This window comes from Marmota flaviventris, chromosome 11 (assembly GCF_047511675.1).
Source record: "Marmota flaviventris isolate mMarFla1 chromosome 11, mMarFla1.hap1, whole genome shotgun sequence".
NCBI lineage: Eukaryota > Metazoa > Chordata > Mammalia > Rodentia > Sciuridae > Marmota > Marmota flaviventris.
In genome coordinates, this window is record NC_092508.1 from 35611922 (window position 1) to 35634417 (window position 22496).

The following is a 22496-nucleotide window of genomic DNA, read 5'->3' on the forward strand; positions in this document are numbered from 1 at the left end:
TGCTGCCCCCAGGGAGATTAGAGTTCTGGAGTGGGGCTTGAGAAGAGGTCATAATAAATAGTTCACTTGTCTTTTCCTGAATTTGAAACTGCCATTCAAATTAAGATGGATTGATTAGGTTACAGCTCTCGCAGTCCAATCATTTCACCTCTGAGCATTCCTGCATTAACGCAGGAGCTTTGGAGGCAGGCCCATACATACCCAGTTTCTCTCTCAGACTCCCCAGCAGGGGATGAAAATTGGGAGGGAGAAAGGCTAGTGTTTTAAGTTACTAGGACTGGGGTAACAAAGTATCCCAGACTAGGGGACTTCATAGAAATTTATTGTCTCATAGTTCTGGAGTCTGGGAGTCTGAGATCAGGGTGTAAGAAGTATTGGTTCCTTCTGAGGGCTGAGGAAGGTTCTGTTCCATCTTGGCTTGTACATGACTTGCTTCATGTTCACATGGCATTCTTCCTGTATATTATCTGTGTCCAGATTTCTCGTTTTTATGAGGACACCAGTCATATTGGGTTAGGGGCCCAACCTACTCCAGCATGATCTCATCTTAATTAAATACATCTGCAATTACCCTATCCCCAAATCAGGTCACATTCTGAGATTCTAGAGGATGGGACTTCAACATATGAATTTGGGGGGAAACAGTTCAACTTGTAACAGAGAGCAAAACAAGCTGAACTGTCTCCTTGTAGAAGTAAACATCAACTCTGGGTAAGATTTTTCTCTCAAAGGATATTAAAAAAGGTCAGAGTGGAATACATAGAAATAGGCATTGCCTAAAAATTAGTGGAGAGGAGAGGAGCCACTAGAAGGGAGAGGGCGGGACTTGACTCTTGAGGTAGAGCTGGGTTTGAGAATACTGAGAGATGGTGATTATTGTCTATAGCCAGTGGCATTGGCCAGGAAGATGCTTAGGAGCCAAGCACACACAAGGAAAACAAACAAACTCATGTGAGCCATATGCTTGCTATTTGGGGGAGCACAGAATGAGTGGAAAAGTCAAATTAACTCTTTGCTATAGGCAGTAGGTTTTGGGTTGAGGGCTGTTTATACATTACTGCTATGTTTTTGTTCCAGAACTACCTGGCCCCAGGGTGCTGTTAAACCCAAGGAAGACACAGCTAGGATTGCACAGAGTACATTTATTGGGGGACTTACTAACACAGTGTGGTCCTGAGCAGCAGCAAATACAAGTGGATTCCCACAATTTGTGTTAGAAGGAGGGGCATGTATATTGGTTAGTTTTCCATTAAGACAGCAGCAGAACAAAGAATAGTCACAACCGTATATTTATTAGAATTGCATAGAAATTTTCTAAATTCTTTTTAAAACATTTTAAGTATTGTAAGTAAGGTTAAAATTTACCTCTGATCACCATCTCATCCCTAGTTTCCTGAATAGGCCCCTGCCAAGTTATAGTATATAGTATCCTTCAAACAAGAATTTCCCCATGCTTTTACTTGCTTATCTGTGTACAGTTGTCCCTCATTATCTACTGGGGATTGGTTCCAGAACCTCTTGGTGGATACCAAAATCTGTGGATGCTCTCTTCCATGTCTTCGCCCAAGCCTGGTTTATTTTAAGCTGATATCAAAGAGTCAGGCACCTTCCTGGTGCCAGGGTCTGATTGTCAAGTTCTACCTACCACTCTAATAGTTTTGTCAATTTATAGTGAGCAGAGAAATTGTGCAGGAAAACACTAACTAGAGTTGCTCTGGGACATTCATGGTCGTTGCCACTCAAGATGCTTGCAGTCATGCCAAGCTGAATGCATACAGTTTTCCATCAGAGAGGGTTCTGGTCATCCCCAAGGCTCTGCCATGTTCTGCCTGAACTATTCTTTGAGGTGGCTTTTCTATAATCCCCCAAAGAAAGCAAGAGATTATTAATGGGGAAAGCAATATTAGGAAGTGACAGGCCTGATACCATTCCCATCCACCCCTTATATATAAATGGATACCTGCCTGTAAATTTCTGATCATCCTGAATTAACCAATGATATCATGTTGAGTATCTAGACAGGAAAGCCAAATGGTAAGAAGGTAAAATAAGAATTTAGGGAGTGAACAACATGAGTTCAAATCCTTTATTTGTCAACTGGCTTTTTAGGAATTTTTTTTTAGTCTCTTTTACAGTCTTTTTTATTTTTTTGTATCTATAAAAGGGAGAATGATAAGATCCTATGAGAATGGTTATAAGAAATGACTATATTTAAGACCTCTGTGGTACTCTGTCTATCATTATTTTCAGTGATCCTGTATGGCCTATGGAGAGGAGTGCTGAACAGTTGGGGCCCAAGCTATTCCCTTTCACCATAAAGACTGGTGGGGGGGGATCCCTGTCTGTTTTATGTATCAATATTCCAAATAAGGTTCATTTTGAGAAAAGAGATTACAAGTCAAGATGTTAAAAACCACTTGAGCAGGAGGTGTCCAGAGTGCTTTCAGCTTTAAAATTCTGAGTTTTGTAGCAAATAGCTTATCCCATATCAGTTCTTATTTGCAAAATGATATTCAGCATCTATCTCAGAGAAGATAAATGGAGAGGTGTTTGTGAATATCCACACAGTATCGGAATGCTTGTTATGCTTCTGTTTCCCATAGGAAATGCTTTTGTGACTCAGAGAAGTATAATAGAATATCCTCCCACAACAAAGCAGGGGCCATGAAATCTGTACATGAAATAATTAGACCATAGAACAAATTAAAATAAGTTACTGAGTACAGTATAAATTAAATAAGTCATTCAGGAAAATGCTATTCTCTAAATAAATGATACCATACCAGAAAGTAGTAAAAACATCAGCATTATGTCCTATAAAGAAATAATAAGCTTCCTGGAAAAATACTGTGTGTGTATATATATGTATATACATATATAAACATATATATATATACATACATATAATATGCTATATATTGCATATATATATGTATATATATACATATATATGTATATATATGTGTATATATATGTGTATATATATATATATATATATATATATATATGTATATATATACATGTATATATAATATGCTCCAAAGTCTTAATATACCATTTACTTTTATGAATACCTTTATCTATATCAATATCTCCATGAAAGTATATTGGATGTTAGGAGTTGGGACACATAATTCTTCTCTTTATAATGAAGACAGAGGATAGTTCCTAGTTTTTCATTTGAATTCACCTCTGATCACCACTCTCATTCCTAGTTTCCTGAATCAGCACTTGCCAAATTATAGTTAAGTATAGTATCCCTCAATCCAGAATTTTCCCCAGGCTTTTACTGGCTTATCTATGTATAGTTGTCCCTCATTATCTACTGGGGATTGGTTCCAGAACCCCTTGTAGATAACAAAATCTGCATATGCTCTCTTCTGTTATATAACACGGCATAGTATTTGCATATAACCTATGGACATCCTCCTATATATTTCAGTTTATCTCTAGATTACTTATAGCACCAAGTACAAAACAAATGATATGTAAATAGTTATTGTATTGTTTAGGGAATGACAAGGAGAAAAGTTTGTGTATGTTCAATACAGATGCAGTTTTTGATCCATGGTTGGTTGAAACTGCAGATACAGAATATATTTTCAATATGGAGGGCTTACCATATACCCATAAATCCAACATAGAATTGCTTGTGTATGTTTGTATTACAAATGGTATCAGACTATACATTTTTCATTCAGTAAGATATCTTGGAAATCTATCCATAGAATTACATATAGATCTAGCTCGTTCCTTTTAACTGCTGCATAGTTATCATAGTATGAATATATCACATTTACCTATTTTCTTGATTGTGAACATTCAGATTGTTTCCAATTTTTCCTGGTACCAATAATGCAGCAATGAATATACATGAATAGCTCTTGTGCATAAATGCAAGACTTTTGCTAGAGCAGATACAAAGGAATGAAATTGGTAGGTTTAAACATTTAAAAATATTTTTTAACATGAAGATCAATCAAGTGCTTATCCAGACCTCATTACTATAATAGTTGATACATTTTTTCTTTGCATTTTATTTTTTACGGCCATACCAATAATAAATGGACAATTCAGAGATGCAAGCATTTTGAATCATAAATGTTGCTATCAGTACATCATTATATCTAACCTCATTTGTCTTTTTGAAATGATTCATGACAAAGTAAACAGTAGCATCCAGTGATGTGCAATAGAGTTCTGCTTCCCCCTTAAGTGATTTTCTGCTACTTCAAGAAAGAACAGGCAACAGAATGTGTCAGTCGAAATGCAATTTAGGAATTGCACTTGATCTCATATTTCAGCCTAATGTTTCTGCTCTTTCATCGTAAAGATCAGCTGCATTTTATATTTTTCCAGTCCTTTAGAATAACATCCAGTTCTAGTCAGCATGTTTAATGTACTTCTCAGTGATGTTCTAGCACAATAAATTTTTGTATCTCGTGCATGTGTACATATGGTAAAAATTTCTTCAAGTTCTAGCGATGTGGGGGAGGAATATTGTGGTTGCTTTGTTAATGCAGTGTTTGTGTTGGAGCGGGTACGGCCCCGCGCTTTAACTCTCAGCACTGGGCGTAATGAGATGGCTTTGATGGTGGTGTAAAAGTCTAGTGGGATGGTCACAGCTTCACACTTCAAAGCCGAGCATATGGGGTGAATACTGGTTAGCTTTGTAGTCTTTGGGGATGGTTGGGAGACAATTCTTAACAGCTCTGTTTAATGAAGACATTGGAAAAGAAATGTTCTATCTTTAAAATAATTTTGAATTGCAAAGAGAGAAATTTTCACCACCCCCCTTCCATACACTAAACTAAGAATAATTTTTCCTAGTCTGCACTTAATTAGACAGTGTAGCATCACTGCTATACTGTATTTTCAAATGCCACTCTTTTTAAACTACTATAGCAAGATTAATCGGCCAGTTTTATTTTAGGTATGTGTATGGATTTAGGCAAAAACTTTTTAGGGCTATCTGTTTCACCATCTGAGAGATTTTTTATCACTTCTGAAAGAGAATTTCCCCCCTTCTCATTAAAAAATACATAAATAAAAAAATCAACTAAACAAAAAACTTGGCTATATTAAGAGAGCTATACTAAAACTAGAGGATGCTTATAAGATTTCAAGTCTAGCACCCAGTTTAATTTTTAGATTTTGTGCTTTTTTTTTTCCCTCTACTTGATTTGAGTCTGAGGTGCAAGAGGTTGGAAAATACTCTTATGTGCTTATGAAGATTTGATACTTTTTTCGAGGATCACTGGAGTTCTGTTTAAGAATAATAATGACAAACCACATATTCGTGCATCAGATCAGAGGAAAGAGATTTATTCCTAGAGAAAGCGAGTGACAGACTTGAGGTTTCTTTCAAAGTTGTGCATTTTGGCTGGTATCAAGAATGTTCAAAGACTAAGCGAAGACTAAGCTTATAAGTTATGTTCCTTGAGCTGCTGAATTGCAATTCTGTTTAACAGTTAAATTTCAAGTCTCTTTATACCAGTAGGACTAAAGTGCTACTGAAAGAAACAAAAGCAGAAGGAAAAAGAATAGCATTAAATACCACTATCAATATGAAATGTGGGCTGCTGAAGTATGACAGGCAGGTACATTTAATTAAGCAAATTCTTAACTATTGTCTTCATGTCCTTTTTTTTTACGATTGCATATTTCAGCCACTTATATCTATCATAGACTTAGAAGACATTCATATTAAGAATATGAGGCTTACACTTCTCATTGGATTGAGAAATATCTCATTGCATTGATTCTTCTTTGCAAAGAGGAATATAACTGACTTTTAGTCTTTAAAGTTAGAATTAAAAGTGCTAAATATACATGTATGGAAATGTTCAAAAATCATTTTTTTTTCAGTCTGTAAGGCCAACCAATCATGAAGGCATACATATGGGGGGAGAGTATTGTCATCAAATCAGCCATTTCAAAATACAACCAGAGAAAATGGAAAGATTAGAACTACTAAGTGGTGGGAAAAACTTGTTAAAAATGGAAGAGAAACTCATAAAATCAGTCTTTTAATACCAAGCAATTTAGGAAGCTGCAGTTTTGTTTTGCCTAGTTCTAGACTATCTGTTGGCATTGTATTCCTTCTGAACAAGAGATTCAAAAGTATCCTCTGTCTGACAAGACCAAGTGGATCCAGTATCCCAGGTACAAGTAGCTTTGACTGCTGTAGATCAGACCACTGAGCAGCACATCAATGGGAACACAATGGTGGAAAGTTGGTGTCATAGTTTCTAACTAGGATATGTGTACTCAGTTCTCGTTCATTACCATAATGACCTTTTACTCTCATTTCTGTCTGCTCTGGAATCAAAGGCAGTTTATTTGGTTTAACAAATGGTTAGTGAGAAATTATAGCTATTTTCTTCAGGGAGTGTGGAACTTAGAACTGGACGCAAAATCTCACAATTAACTATGTAATATAAACAGATTAGATGGGTTGCTATTGATAAAAATTAATAAGAGCTCTAAGATATCACATGAACTTCTAAGGGGAAGAAATGAATTCCAGTGGGATGAGAGCATAGATATGAAGTGGGGATTAGTTCTGGAGTCCCTGCTTGGAAACATCTGATTCTGCTGCAGGGGGAGGTGGGATGAACAGCTTAGAGAGCTACAATCATCAGTGGATTTTCAGCAAAGGTGCACAGAACTGTTGCTTGGAATAATACCACCACTTACCTAAAGGCTGAGGAGACTGGGTTTCCCACAGACTTGACCTTGAAGTAGTTATAAATTTTATCTTCTTTAAGGAGGCAATTTGATTTGTATGATGTGGATATTTGAAAAAAGGTGTAAGTTATACATAGGCACATTGAGAAAACCACATGATAAAATTAAAACTAGTTGTTTTGAATATACAGTGTATACCACAAATAAAATAACTTGGTAATAAACAATCATCTGAATAAATATATTTCTTTGAAATGCAATCTGTCTAACTTTGCTTTTCAGCAAAATTCCAAATATCTACCTGCTGTAGGCCCTCAAGGTTGAAATCATTAAGAACACAAATGTTATTTATTTCCTTGGGTGTGAAGAGTTTATTATACTGCCTAAATATCATTTTAGCCCTGGTTGTTTCTTTATGGTAAGGAGAATAATGAAATATATCATGTTCTTGCTTCATTAGAAAACATGGAAGAGGGGTGTTGTTAAAATATCTGGGTATTTTTGGAAAATAGGAATATGCCAGTCTAGGGGGATATTCAGAGTTTTCACAATTCACAGTCCAGAACAGGGGTGTACCTTGAAGAAGGAAAAGGAAGCTAGTGTTTACTGATTGACTGCTGTGGATCAGGCATTGAGCTAGATGCTTTTCTGAAATCATCCAGCCTTAATCTCTCTATCCATTCAAAGACCTGTTTCTTTTTTCTTTATTTTTCATCATTTTTTCCACTCCTTTAATCTTCCTCTTTTTTTCTCCTTTGGTTTTATTAAATATTTTTAAAGCAAATTCTAAAGATCATGTTTTTTTACTCCCTACATAATTCATATTCTTTGCAATATAAATATTTTCTTATATAATCACAGTATCATTATCACATCCAAGAAAATTATAATTCTTTGATACCTTCCAACACCCAGTATATAATCTAGGCAAACATCATTCTGTGGTGGGTTTACTTGATTCTGGATCTAATGTGGTTCACACATCACATTGATCGTTTTGTCTCTAAATCTCTTAATCTAAGACCAATCTCCTTCCAGTTTTTTCTCTCTCAGTTGTCCTATAAAATTTTCACATTCTAGTTCTGTCTGCTTCTTTATAGTGTATTTAAATGTTAAGTGTAATTTAATTTAATTTCATCCTTCACATTTCCTGTATATAAGTTAGCTTTAGAGACTTGATTGGTCTGAAGTTTAATATTTTGGGCAAGAATTTTTCAAAGGTAGGCTGTGTGCTTCATACTGCATCCTATCTGTAGGCTACCATGTCTGATTATATCACTTCTGGTGATGCAAACAAAAATTGCCTTTGTCTGCCATTGTAAAGTTCCTAGTGGACTTTTCAGGAGATTTTTACCCACTGCTAATCTTTAGCTAAAGCAATTTGACTCTTTGGGTGCAAAATGCTGGTTTTCTGATTCTATCATTACTTCTATGTTTATTCCTTGGGTTTTAAAAATATTTAAATTTTTTTCCTCATCAATTTGGGCCCTCTGACTTCTTTGAAATACTATTCATACAGGAAAAGCAGGATAAACATTTATTTTATCTTTTAATTGACAAAATTCTAGATAATGTTTTAGTGCTTCAGAGGGAGCTATTTTTCTTTTCCATTTTACAGACAGAGAAATTCACACTCAGAGATGTCAAGTCAATTGTTTAAGATCCTAATAGCTATTAAGGAGCAGCAATGGTGTTCAACCCTATGGTATTCAATCCTGGCCTAAATGCATATGTTATTTCTTCTACCCCTGACCTCAATCCCCACCAGTTGCTGACAGGTAGGGGTTGCTACTGCAAATATGTCCCAGTGCTTTGCCCTTTAGAAGCCAAGCTTCAGGAATACTCCTTAGCAGATATTCTGGGCTATATAAACATAGACAGTACTCCAGAATTATAGCTCCAGATAAAGGTGCTGACCTGGATGGTCAAAGCCAGAAAACGTGTTAGAGTATTTAGTGGGAGAGACTCTGAGGCATTGTATTTTATGCTTTAGGCTACTGTAGCAGCCAAAGTGTGAGTCATTCTTAAGTTTTGGTTGGAGCAGATATACGTGACCAGAAACATTTGGATAGTGGTCAGATGTTCAGATGACTTAACATTTTAATTCTCCTTATGTTCTCCCATTTCTCTTACCTCCTCCTTCCCACTGCCATTCCAGATTTGAGGAACAATTTAGCTAAGTGCTTAAACATTATTTTGTAATTCCTTAACCTCAGTTGACTGTGTCCCTGGCTTCTGTCCCCATTCCTTCCCCTAGGAACTGTGGCCCTTTAGTATCTTAAGTGATGTTAAAGAAGCACAAATGACTTAAGCTAAAATAAATTTAGGAGATTTTTTTTTTGAGCTTCATGGTGTCTACAACATCATGGGCTTTCAATGCTGCAGTCTCTGCTGACTTAAAGAACATTTCCCAAGATTTTTTGTGCCTTTAGTTGTACAAAACCTTTTTTTTTTTTTTAGTGTCATTCACATTTCATTCCTTCCATCAACAAGGCAGTCTACACTAGAAACAAATGGACAAATAACAAATCCTAAAATTGTTGTTGGGAAGGTTCCTGTGCTTATTGTGGACAGAGTCCCTATCTCAACTCTGATGGCCCATGAAGTACCTCCAAATAAAGAAGTCCCACTTTCCTGCTGCCCTGAAGGCCTGTACCCAAAGTCCCTAAGTACCTACATTTTACATTATCAGACAGAAAGATGTATGCTTTTGCTATACTTGCTGCCAGTGGACTGTAATTAGCCCCTTGGAAAGATGTGATAGCTGTAAGCACAGGTCCTCTGAAGGACCTAGAAATCTAGAAAAAACAGGAGAAAAATTCTTCATTGTGCATTAAGAAGATTAAGTCAGGTACAGAGAATCCAAATGTTTAAAAGAATGGTAAAGGAAGATTGAAAATGTTCTATCTTTTGAAGTAGCCTCCAATTATGTTTATGTATTAGGATTCCTTACAGAGTATCTTCCCAGAGCTATCCAATGACACTTTCAGTGATGACATTAATGATCCATATGAAGACCATGAGCTTCAGTTATTGAGCACTTGAAATGTGGCAAGTACAACTAAAAACCCCTAATTTTAAATTTTAGTTAACTTCAATTAACAAAAATTAAAATTAAATAGCATATGTAGCCAGGGGCTACCATATTAGACAATGAAGATCTAGCTGTTGTGCTTTTAACTTTTTATATCTCCTCATAACATATACAAATTGGGACTATTGTAAAAGTGTTCAAAATTGAAAGCCCTGATTTTGTTAATCTAAGTGATACATTTTCTTTGTGAAATTAGATTTGTAATGGGTTAGAAATTCAAGCTTCCTTGCTTAGAGGAAAACATTTATATGGGACTAATGTAGAGGGAAAATTAATTATGCTCAAACTTTGATTTTTTTAGTTTGTATGAATTCTATGTATTAGTGGTCATGGCTGCACGACAGTATGCAACTTAATGCCACTGAAGTGTACACTAAGAAGTGGTTAAAGTGATAATTTTTTTGTTAATTTCATTTTACTACCATAGCAAAAATTAAATACTTTCTCTTATTTTATTGGGCCTGATTTTGTTAATATTTCTCATGCTATAGGCCTCGCTAAGGACCTGGTCCTGCACGTTCCTGGCTGCAGTGTGTTTCTCTTTGGTGAAGCAGACCTGCCTAAGAAGCGCAGTCTTGTTCAGAGAAGGAAGCAGCTGGGCTGGTTCACAAGGAGGGATTTCAGTGCTCTTGAGCCTGACCTGGGAGCTGCACCTGCCCGAAGATGTGGTGTAACAGGTTCTAAGTGTGGTCTTAGCTCTGTTCTGTTTTTTTTTTTTCTATTCATGATAATAGCATCCTGAGAACCCCTTGTTTGGTCAGGCCCTTATAATGATAGGAGAGTTACTTACATTAGTGGCTTCTCCTTGTACCTGATGAGGATCTTTTTTCAGTTCTGTTCCATACTAGGCACTCATAAGCTTACTAGTGAGCCTTACTGAAGCTCTTGTCAGGTATTTGATGGGGCACCCAGGGAGAATATCAAAGATATATAGCAAACCCTGCAACATGACCTCTGAGACTAAGAATGGATGCAGATCTGGTGTCAGGATCCTAGAGGCCCCATCTCTTCTGACTGTGGATCTGTGTCCCCAGTGTGATGAAGATACTCGGGAGATACAGGGAGTGCGGACTTAGGTCAAGGTTCCTTCTAGCTGGTAGGAAGATATTTCAGTACTTGGGCATCTAGCATGACCAAGTTGGTGCTTACAGCTGCAAGTCCGTTCTAGCGGCACCCTGGAGCAAAGCTTTTCTAGACAATGGGATTCTAGAACAAGAGAGCAGAAATACCAGAGAGAAAGGTATTTGTTTCCCCTGGATCTTATCAACTTTTGCCTCCCTTTGACATTCTGGCCTTCACCCCCCACCTCATTCTATAGGGATTACCTTAGAAAAAGCAAAGTCCTGACCCTGTTACCTGCACTCCACTATCCTAGGGTCTTTTGAGTCTTGATTCTTTCATCTAAAAAATCTTGTGTAAATGTCACAAAATAAGCCATGTTGGGTCAGATTTGGGTGGTTAGCTAATACCTTAGCAGTTACTAAAATACCAAATACCCCAGGAGCAGGAGGATGAACATAAGATACACATTTCTTATGGCACAGCTCTGCCAAAGCCTTCAGAATCATTTACACATAGACATAACTCCAGAATTCTGCTCTTAAATAAATAATACATATGATCACCTAGAGCTGTGCAATGAAATACACAGGTTTTAAAGCCAAGTTCAAATCCTGGTCTGTGTGACCTTGGAGAGTTTCTCAATCTCAGAAAAGTTTAATTCCCACATCTATAAAGTGGACATTGTATTAGTGTCTCCCTTATAATATTGTGAAGTTGAAATAATGTCTGTTAAGTGCCCAACACAGTAGTACTAAAGGGTTATTTTTCTTTCCCAATAAAGTGGAGATTTATAAAAATGTTGTTATAGATGTTTTTTGTTCAGTATTTTGTTAGAGAAAAAAGGAAGAAACTGATTGCTCTCTGCCAATTTGACATATTTTTCCATGATTTGTCTCACAAATGGAGATGTGTAAGTTTTATGACTAAATTTTCAGAAATCTATTTCCTGGTTTCTAATTTGAGCCTTCCTAAAGACTGAAGGAATTATACCACAAATGTAGTCAGCTCAGTGCCAGGTGGGCTGGGATTACAGTCAGTGGACAAGAGTTTGGAAGAGGTATTCTGGTGTTAGAGTACAGAACTGGTTTTAGCCTTAGGTTCAGCATACATATCAATTCTTATTTTTGTTGTGCTGTCAGAATAAGTTTTGGGAAGAATTTTAAACTGATCTGTATGTCACATCTGAGTTTAAGACCAAATGCTAATATCATCCCTATTCATATTTAATCTCCCAAGAACAAATGTGTTATATAATTGTTTAAATCAAGGTGAACATTGCTTCCAGTCTGATCTGTTGATTGATTACCTGTGGTTGGAATAATCAGTATCTGTACTCCATCATTACCTATTTTATATTGTTTGATTTGAAATGGACAACCCAGGGGGATTTCTGATTTTTCTCTATTTTTATTCCACATGGTTATCTGTGATTTACATGCAGAATTTCATCAAAATCTGTAAATCTCAAGTTAAAACTTTAAGATGCCAAAATTGGCACAAAAATGTTTAAAGATGATATTTTAAAGGTAATATTTAGTACTGGTGATGATGTAGTTAGAGACACTCATTCTGCCAATGCTAGTGTAAATTGGTATAAACTTTTTGGAAGTGAGTTTGTGAAATGTACCAAGAGCTCTAAAAATTGCCTCTTAGGAATTCCAGTTTTAGTGATAAATCCTAAGGAGATAATAAAAGGTATCAGTACTTAAGCATCAGTGTATTTATTGAAGCATTATTTATGAGAGCAAATTCTGGAAACAATGTAAATGTTTGTTATTTGGGAATGATTAGCTATGTCATATTCTCCAGAATTAAGTTTTAGAAGAATTTTTAGACATGGAAAATATAATCTAATATAGAGAGAATTTGTAGTTAATTGATGCAACAAATACATATTCAGTAAACTACCAGGCATTATCATCAGTGAGCAAAATAGAATTCATATGCTCTCTAAGAACTTAGTAGTTGGGGGAGGAGTAAGGAAACAGACAGAAAATAAACAGCTTAATAAATAAATGAATTGTATAGTTTTTTAAAAAGTAATAAGTGTTAAAGCCAAAAGAAAGAAAGAAGGAAAAAAAGGAACAGAACAAGGGCATTACAAATTCTTCGGTGAGAAAAATTATGATTTTAAAATGTGTGATCCAATTTAGGCCTCATTGTACAATCAGTATATGGAACACAGACTGGAAGGAGTGAGTCCAATAGCCCACATTGGAGATGTGAGGAGATTTAGGCAGAGGGAATAGCCCGTGTCAAGGCCAAAGCATAAAAAAATGGTATAAATAGTATGATCTCAGTATTGTAAAATACATATGTTTATGTATTTAATTTATATCACATATGCATTAGAAAAACATTTTTAAATTTCTAAACTTTCCAGCTTATTTTCATGACATATTTAAATCAATCTTCTGATTATTGCCATCATTTTCCTTGAAGGATAATTATTAAGGCTTATCAGTGGTTAATTTTATACAAGCTACATTTCAATGCATTTATCCAGATTAGATTTGATATATAATTAGTGATAAGAAGGGAAAAGTAACAGAAATCTTTTCCCAGATGTCTTTTTTCACCAAGATATGCTGACCAAAAGTAAAAAATGAGTTTGCAGAAGAAACGTGAATATTATGAGTTGACCATCATTCAGCCCTTATTTAAGAGGCTCAGGGAGGGTGCTAGTAGAAGAAAAATAAAATGCTTTAAGAAGGAATAATTCATTTCTAATAATCCACCAAAACATATAGTCATTGGAATTTAAGACTCAGCTGAAATCTTAGGTTACCTTAATTGCACATATTCTTTCTTAGAAACATTTTATCTAGAAAGAAGTAAATTGTTTTCATCTTTTGAAGTAATAGCCATTGAAATAGAATTTATAACTCTTGTTTCAGTAGGGTAGAAGTGTTATTCATCCAAATTTTTCAATGAATTTCATTGCCAGTAATAGCATTTTTCCCCTTATTTTAAAAAATTTAATGGCTTTATATCTATTTTTCTAACCTTTTTTTGTTATGTCAGTGTTTTCCAACATATTTTTCCATTCCACTCACCAAAACAGAAGAACCTAAACATATTGTTTTTGTCTTTTCCTGAAAAAATTTAATAGATATGACTGATGCTAACAACTGAACACAATTTGTCAACATGCCAGTGACAGTACCCAAGAGGAAGCAGAATCTATAAGGATACAGGATTCTGTTTTGAAGTTCCTGAAGAATATTATAAACAGAAGAGAAAAAAGTGAGCTCAGAGATGGTTAACACCCTTAGTTAGTGCCAAACACACAAAATCTTTTCAGCCAAATTCCTTCTAGAAGTTTGTAGTTGGCCAGCTCATGGGGAACATAAATAAGGGCAAAGTAGTAATAGTTGATACTTTTAGTTCTATAAATAAATACTTTATACATACATATTTAGAAAGCCTAAGCACTTATGGGATAATTTAAACATTGCTGTCTGATATATTGTATGAATGGCCTGGATTTGGCATCACTGTTTAGAAATACAGGGAAAATTCTTTGAACTGTAGTTTCGTCTGATGCCTCAGGAATCATAGAGGGAGGTAACTGGTACATCTTGGAACCAGGAGTTTCTGTTAGTTATTTAAATGGCTTACTGAGAAGCTTCCCTTGCTTACTTCTTTCTGCTATAAATAATAAATGCATCATCAGGCACTTTCCTGGACATTGAATAATCCAATTTGCACCACACCAAACATTCTCCTGGTCTTTGAAAATAATTCCTAATTTTAAAATAAGTCTAATTTTAAGAAGACTATTTTTATTATTTTTTTGATTTTTTTTTTTTTTTTTTTTACCAGAAATCTGTTTGGGATAATGGAAATGAAGGTCTCAGTATGCAACTAAGTGTTTAATCTACAATGGACACATGATGACTTAGATTTTGCGTGAATTCCAAAAGGGCATTGTCATACAGTCGAAAAACTGGGGAGCAGGCAGGTCACCTGGGGGTCCCCTCATCTGGTCTGGCTTCATTATATGACGTTAATGTGTACCCAGTTCTGAAAAAAACTTTTCTGAATTATTGTGACTCTGAAAGATTTAAGGTCTAAAAATTGAGGTTTATACCTCCTCCTGGAGCAGGAATACATCGTAGTCATTTGCAGGACAGCTGAGCAGGGACAGTGTCCTGTCAAGGTGGAACTTGAATTCAGATCCACAGGGAGCTCTTCCCATCCCTGTACTGCACTGTTCTCTCTTAGCTTTCCTTTCTGTTGGTTCAGCTACATGGATGACTGTCCTGCATTCTTCCTGCTATGGGGGCATTGGACTTAGCAATTATGTTTGTTTTATGGCTTTAGTCATCAAATGTCCAGTTTCAGCTGTGGTTTTTCTTTAGTGCATGTTCTAAAAAAAATTTAAAGTCCCAATATGTAATGATAACTAATTTCTTTGGTGTAATAACTGTTTATATTTTTGAGCCTGAGGTCCAAGTCCAATGTCTTGTTCTGCTTGTTAATCTAAAGTGAATACCACAGTTAGGCAAGAATTTTACCTTATTTTAACCTTCTTCATGTTTTATACCCAGCAACCTGCCAGCAGGTTTTCAGGAAAAAAAGTAATTAATGAGGGAGTTGAATTGGTCAAAGAGAATCTATTTACTCAAACTGTGATATAATCTACAAATTATAATCTATAATCTCTTTTCAAGTACAAAAATTGTCAAATATTTGTACCTATAACATTACCTCCTCTTGTGCATGAGTTAATACTAGCCACCAAAGAGGGGCTTGATACAATAAATAGGACTTCTGAAGATATTCGTGAGCAACTTCTGACCTCCTAAACTGAAATTCATTTCTATGGAGTGAAATACATAGAATTTTTTCACCTTTGATTGATTGAGAATGATAAGTGTCTGGAACTATTTTTGAGAATAATTTTGATCTTAAGGGGAAAAAATACATGTATTTCTTCTGAGTGCTGCTTTTTCATTTTTTTGAGTGGGCTCCTTGCTATTGTTTTGTCTGAATACAGTTTTTTATTTGTGTTATTCCAGACGTGGTCCTACCACAAGCATCTTTAAACCAGACATTAATAGCATAGTTCACAGTCATTACTGTCAGTGCTCAAACACAAATATTGCATTTGTGTTTGCAAAAGCTACACATCAGATGTTAATTAAGTGCATCTGAGTTTTTTTTTCCCTGCTTAAACAATCTGGCACAAAGGGTTTATATCTATATCAGTTCACCATAAGGTCTCCACAATATCTGAATCACCAGCCATATAGTATATGGTAAATACAGTGTTTCCACACCAGAAAATAACAGAATTGTCAGGAGAACATCAGGCCTGTTATATTTCTCTGTGAAATAATAGCAACTGAATCTCAGTTTCTTTTTCTTTTTGATTAAAAAAAAGTATTTAACTAGGAGTAAACACCAATATTTAGAATGATAAATTTTTCATTAAAGAACACATGGAAAGTGAAACCATACCAGAGATTCTTTCCTTGTTTTAGCTTGCTTCAGGGCGTTGTGACAGTTGCGTTGGAATAAAATTGGAATTTTAGCCTTGCAGTGAGGGGATTCATGCTGCCACCAGAGCAGCCGAGTGCCAATCTGCAGGAGGCAGGAGAGGAGCGAAACCGCAAACTGAGAAACAAACTTTCACATCAGGTTTCTAATTTTAGAGCAAAAAATGGAATTACTTTAATTATATGACATTTAACTAGAAATTCGATTTGCTGGGATTAATTATCTCTCTCATTTAAAATACCTTCTTAGTAGGTTTAAATTAACATAAAAAATCAAATTTAGCATTTAAATAAGGTCAATGGGACTGCTGGATTTAAATGCAGAATTTGATTCGGTATAATTGGATCACCATATTGGTTTTGACTTGGAAAGATTAAGTGGAGGAAATTGGAAAAGCATGAATTTGGGCAGAAAGAGACATTTTCTTTTCTTTCTTTCTTCCTCTGCCTCCTCCCTCCTGAGGAAAAAAAAAAAAAAAATGGGTCATGGCCTCATAACCCCTTGGAGAGAAAACTGCCACCCTGATTAAGTCAACATCTCAGATTCACTAACTGTCTCTGTTCACTGCCTGAGTGAGATATAGCAATAAAACCAAATAAAATTTTTGTGTAGATGAGGTTTGATAGAATTTAAAATATACATATCAAGAGCATATGTGAAAAAAATGACTATGTTATTTGTTTGCCTCTTAATTATTTCTGATGTTTCATTTTATTTCTCTAAGAAATAATGAAGTTTACACTGTTGAAAGAATTTTAAAAATAGAGTTTATTTTATTCAGGTAAATCAGGTTAGGGCACTGTATACATGCATTCTTTATGGAACCTTTGTGCTTACCTCTTAACATCTAAACTTGTTCGATCTTTAATGATTTATCTTGAGTAGTGAGTTCACCTTATTATCAGGGATGATCACTTTGGAAATTCTACTAAAAAGGGACAGTTACTAGTCACATAGTGGTTTAAAAAAAAAGGCCTTGGAATTTTCAGGGTGGATACAGGAAGAATACCATGTCTGTAGAGATGTAATGTCCCACAGAAGTATGGAATGAGGCTATTGGGTCTGTCTGAAGGAATATTTTTTGAAAGTGACCTGCTTCCCAAAGTTGACAAGCCTCATGTGAATTTCTCAATGTTGGTTTGGCCTATCAAAGCTATGGAATAGCAAAGTACACTAGACTAGGGATATATTTTGAATATGTATGCTTTTATATACTTTTTAAAAAATATTTATTTTTTAGTTTTAGGTGGACACAATATCTTTATTTTATTTTTATGTGGTGCTGAGAATCGAACCCAGTGCCTCACGCATGCTAGGCGAGTGCACTACCCCTTGAGCCACATCCCCAGCCCCTCATGTATATACTTTTCTGTATATACTTTTCCTGTGTATATACTCTTCAGCAGCACCTGTTTGTTAGAACTGTGGTAAAAATGTCTTCCTGAGTCAGAAGAAGGTGTGTGTAACAGATCTTAGGAAATGGCACTATTTATAACATTACCTATTGAGGGGTAGTGGAAAGAAAAACAGTGTTTGGATGTTTTCTATTAATGAGTATCAACAAAAAATTCTAGTTGTACTCTGTGAAAAGTTAAAAGATATTTAGAGTAAATGATTGATGTATGAGATTGTAAGAGAAAGATGTATTGACTGTTAGGAAATTTAATTTTTATGAAATTAGCATTATAGGGAAATACTGTAATCTGATTCATTCCTGCAGAATTCCCAGTAGAAAGAGGCCCAGCCTTGGGAGTTGAAATGTTTCATTATGTACATGTGTGGGAAAAAGATGAAATGTGGTTTCCGTGTGCTGATTTTCTGAAAAATGTCTATTAGTATGAGGCAGCGAGGCTAGGCAACAAAGCCCCCAAACCACCAGGGTCTAGGGGAGAGTGAACACAGAAAGCACTTCTCTGATGGATATTGAAATAATAAGCAATAAGTTTGAAAGTAGCCAGAAAAAGCAATATCAGTAAAATAATGTTGAAATAGTAGCTAAGGAATTGTCATATGCTGAAGATGAGGTCAGCTTTTTATCCCCATCAATCCGTAGTCAACGTTGCTTTTAGAAATGTAAGGTTCCCCCAAATTGAGGAAACTGCAAACCTAAGCTTTTTATACCAATGCTAATTTAACCAAGTTGTCCATCTTATAATGTAAACTATAATTAGAGGAGAGCTATTTATGTAATGTGAGCTACACCATCCCTGAGGCAGGGAAAAGCAGTACATTTGCCCCTGAGCTCTAGAGTAACAGGGCTTTGGCTGGCAGTGACAGCCCCAGTCTCTTAAGAAGCTGGGGATGGAAGAAAGAGTTGCCTGCAATAGTTTGTGCAAAAGAAGGGCATGAGCATGTCTTTGGCACTCTAAACCCTTCCAAACTCACATCATCTGAGACACCAGAGTCCATTTGCCCTTCCCAATCCTGAGGCCGTTAGTTGCTTCTCAGTTGTCTCTTTTTCCTAATCAAGATTTGGTGTGGAGGTTCATTTTAATCCATGATGGCAGGCATTTGGGAAGAAAGTGGCACGTACAGAAGTATGGTTTACTCCTGTCTCTGAGACCCATAGGAGTGACACTGACTTCCAGTCTCTGGAGATGGCGGTGGAGATGAGTGAAAGCCAAGGCCTGATATAGCTGATGATACTGAATTCATAATTGTGCTTTCTGTTCTCTGTTGTTATTTTAGAAAGCCTGGGCTCTTCTTACTTCTTCTGGAATTAAACATCCCTCTGCTACTTTAGAGTAGATAAAATTCTCTGCTTGTAGCTCAAATGCCTATTATTTTAAAAAAGACCTTTGGAAAATCCTGGAGTTTAAAATGAGGAATATTTGTATTCTTTTAAAATTAAACCAAGTAAAGTACACTCTTTTGATTAAAATTGACTGAAGAATTGAATCTTTGAGGTGAGACCTTTGTTCTGCTCTATTAAGATGCTTTTCTAATGATTTAGGTGTTGGTGCCAGCCCATATGTGATGAACTGCAATGTTACAATAGATTCTCAAGACTTGTCTGTGGGAAGAGAGATAGCTCATGCCATTCGAGGATCCAGTGCACATGGATTGAAGGGTGTCCAAGCAATGGCTTTTCCCCATGAAGGGAAAATTGAGATAGCTTGCAACGTAGAGAGTTTTGAAAACCAAGAAACTACAGACACCTCAGAAGGCTCTCAATATGTGACTTATAGTGTTCTTGGAGACCGTTTTTCTTATGTGTCTCCACATTACATAGAAGCTCAAGTTAAAAAGTTGGCAAGTAATCAGGGAATTGGTACCATAGGAAGAGCGCTAGTTGGATTTACACCCCCGGAGTGCAAGAACTGTGCTGAATACGCTATAAAGGAAAATATTGGGGAATTCTGGAAGATTCGGGAAGGTGTTTTCATGTGATCAATCTAAGGCTTCACTGAAATTTTAAAGAAACGTATCAATCATTGCAAAATTTACTTTTGATCAATGAAGATCAGAGGAAGATACAAAGAACTTGGTTGCATCTGCGTATTGAAAAATTGGAAGCATTATTTCCTCAACAACAATAACAAATGCTTGTAGATCATCCATAATCACCTGTGATGTTTCTAGTCACCATCAAAACTTTGTGAGAGCCTGCTCTGTGTCAAGTACATTAGATGCCATTTTGAATAACCTGAGTAAGGTGGCCATAGTTGCTGAGCCACCTTTATGAAATAACAACAACAACAACAATAGACTCAATTTGGTTTTCCTGAACAATTTGTTTTACAATTGCTGGGACTGAACCCAGGGCTTTGTGCATGCTAGGCAAGTGCCCTACCCTCCCAGCCTGATTTTCCTGAATTCTGTATTCCCAAGTTCTGTACTCAACTCTTTTTTTTTTTTTTTTTTGAGTAGTCAATTTTTTAAAATGTGCATTTATGAAAATCATGTACTAAGTGATTAAAAAGTGGAGCAATTATAAAATAAAATCTTTCTTTCAAAGCATGATTGTCCTTTCTGGCTTTGCTACATTTAGAACGACCCATTGTTCATCCCAGAGATAACTCCATAAGCCAGATTTATCCAGGTTTTTATTGTTTATGTAGGGAGAGAGCATGGTGGTGTTGGGCATAACTTCAAGGAAGTGTTTATTGTTTTTGTAATTTAAATGGAAAGTCTAAAGGTTTAGAAATTGAGTACTTCTAAACAGAAAGAAAGATACTAGTGGAAGAAATTTTATTTGAAACAAACTAAAACATGTTACTTCTTTGTGAAGTAAAAGAAGCTACTTGTTGATTCCAACAGTTTTACATAAATCCTTAGTATTTGAAACATTTTAGTATAAATGCTTTCTGTTCTTAAATCTCAGAGAAATTAATTTTTCTACTAATTCTCTTTAGCAAAACTGATAATGAACTTCTCTAAAAAGAGCACAACATACAAGTCTATTTTAAGGGATTAAAAAGAGGTCAAACTCAAATCTTTTATAGGATCTGATGATCTAATATTTTTTAACTTACATTTGAGTCTGATTTCATTTGCCCTGTTCCAGAATTGTGATTTTGTATCTTCTTTTCTATACAATTACAACACAGATAAAAAATGATGGACTAGGTGTGTTTTTCATATTTAAGGAATATTAGTTGCTCTGGTGCAGAAGGAAAATGCTGTCCATTGAGATCTGATGGGTCATGACAGAGAAATGATAAGTCCTCATTCCTCCTTGCTTTGACAGAAGCCACGTGACCCAGCAGAATAAGCACTGAACAATGGGTTGGTGGACTTGGTTCTGGTCCTTATTCTTATCCCCTACATAGCCACAGTTTCATTATTTATGAAACAGGGAAACTAATTTCTGCACTAAGAGCTGTGTTGGGGGCAATAAACATTTGTAAACTATAACATAAAAATGAAACTTATTAGTAGTAGTCTTTGCTAATATATTCTAGAACTTTTCTTCAGTTTGGAGTCATCTGTATTGAATGGCAGAGAGGGGATAAAAGCATAAGATGCCATTGATTCTTTTGGGGTTGTAAGAGAGGTGGATTAATTTTCCAGTTACCAAGGTTAAGCTCTCCAGGTTCTTTTCTCTGTGTTCCAGACTGCTGGCTTTGCTCGAGACCTATGTGTAGCCATACATTTACTTACTAGGTATAGTGTTTCAGTTTTAAAAGATAAAAAAATCTCTCGAGATGGATGGTGGTAGTGATTGCACAACAATATGGATATACTTATACTGAATTACATATTTAAGAATGATCAAAATGATAAAATTTATATTGTATATAATTATCATAGTTAGAAAAAAAAAGCATGTATTTGTTCCAAAAAAGTTAAGAAAAACAAAAGACAAACATCTGAATAAGGTAATTTCACTGAATCCACAGTTTCTAAATAAAAAGTCGGCCAATTTCTAATATTCATTAATGTATACAAATATATGAGCACTGTTTTCTCTTTTGAATCTATTATGATGGATTCCGCTGTTAACTTATGAAATTTGGTTTAGAATGGGGTTTTAGTTTAAAATAGAGTTGATAAAATTTGGCCTTTGATCCAACTACTTAAAAACAATAATTTACTATTTTATTATAATTTTCAAAACCAGCACAATCATACTTCTTGTCTCATTCGTCTTCTGATTCCCCATCCTTCCATCATGGTACTCCAGGAAGTCTGAACCAGCTGTAGATTGCTGAGGTTTTCCCATGGACGGGCATGGCATCATCAGCTCTTGCTGTGCATGAACTGGCAGAATTAGCTGGGCGGGATCTGCAGTAACCAGGAAGGATTATCCCATCAGATTAAGGAAACCTGACCAAGTGAGCAAACCTCTACCCTGACTCATGTCAACCTTACCTCAGATTGGTCTCTTTGGAAACAGACCAGATTTGTACACATGTTTCTTCAGTACTTTTAAAAATTCATTTTGCCACAGAGTGGACATTGTATGGTGTGTGGCTTCACAGCTGGTTTCACCTCTCGCTCCTGCCAGCTGACTTTGCCCATGACTTGTGCCAGTTGTGGATAGGCCCACATCCATGTGGACAAATAAAATTTATCTTGAATCAACTCTTCAGTGTTTTTGTTCTACCCAACTTTAAACTTTAGCTTTGAGTTTTTTTTTTTTTTTTTTTTTTTTTTTTTTTTTTTTAAAGAGGGAGAAGGAAAGCAAGAAGCTAGACTATGA

General features: G+C 35.7%; 1 protein-coding gene across 5 annotated transcripts in view; it reads left to right on the forward strand.

The window, feature by feature from the left end:
• Positions 1 to 20308, forward strand: part of Ftcdnl1 (formiminotransferase cyclodeaminase N-terminal like) — a 35314-nt gene extending 15006 nt beyond the window's left edge. For 3 of the 5 annotated variants that reach the window (XM_071618954.1, XM_027925015.2, XM_071618955.1), the window contains 2 exons: positions 10276 to 10461; positions 19305 to 20308. In XM_071618954.1, coding sequence (XP_071475055.1) covers positions 10276 to 10461; positions 19305 to 19741 — 623 coding nt within the window. In that variant the 3' untranslated portion in view covers positions 19742 to 20308. Of the gene's footprint in view, positions 1 to 10275; positions 10469 to 19304 lie in introns of all 5 variants that reach the window. The other 2 variants (XM_071618956.1, XM_071618957.1) reach the window with 1 other exon arrangement.
• The last annotated feature ends 2188 nt before the right edge of the window (positions 20309 to 22496 follow it).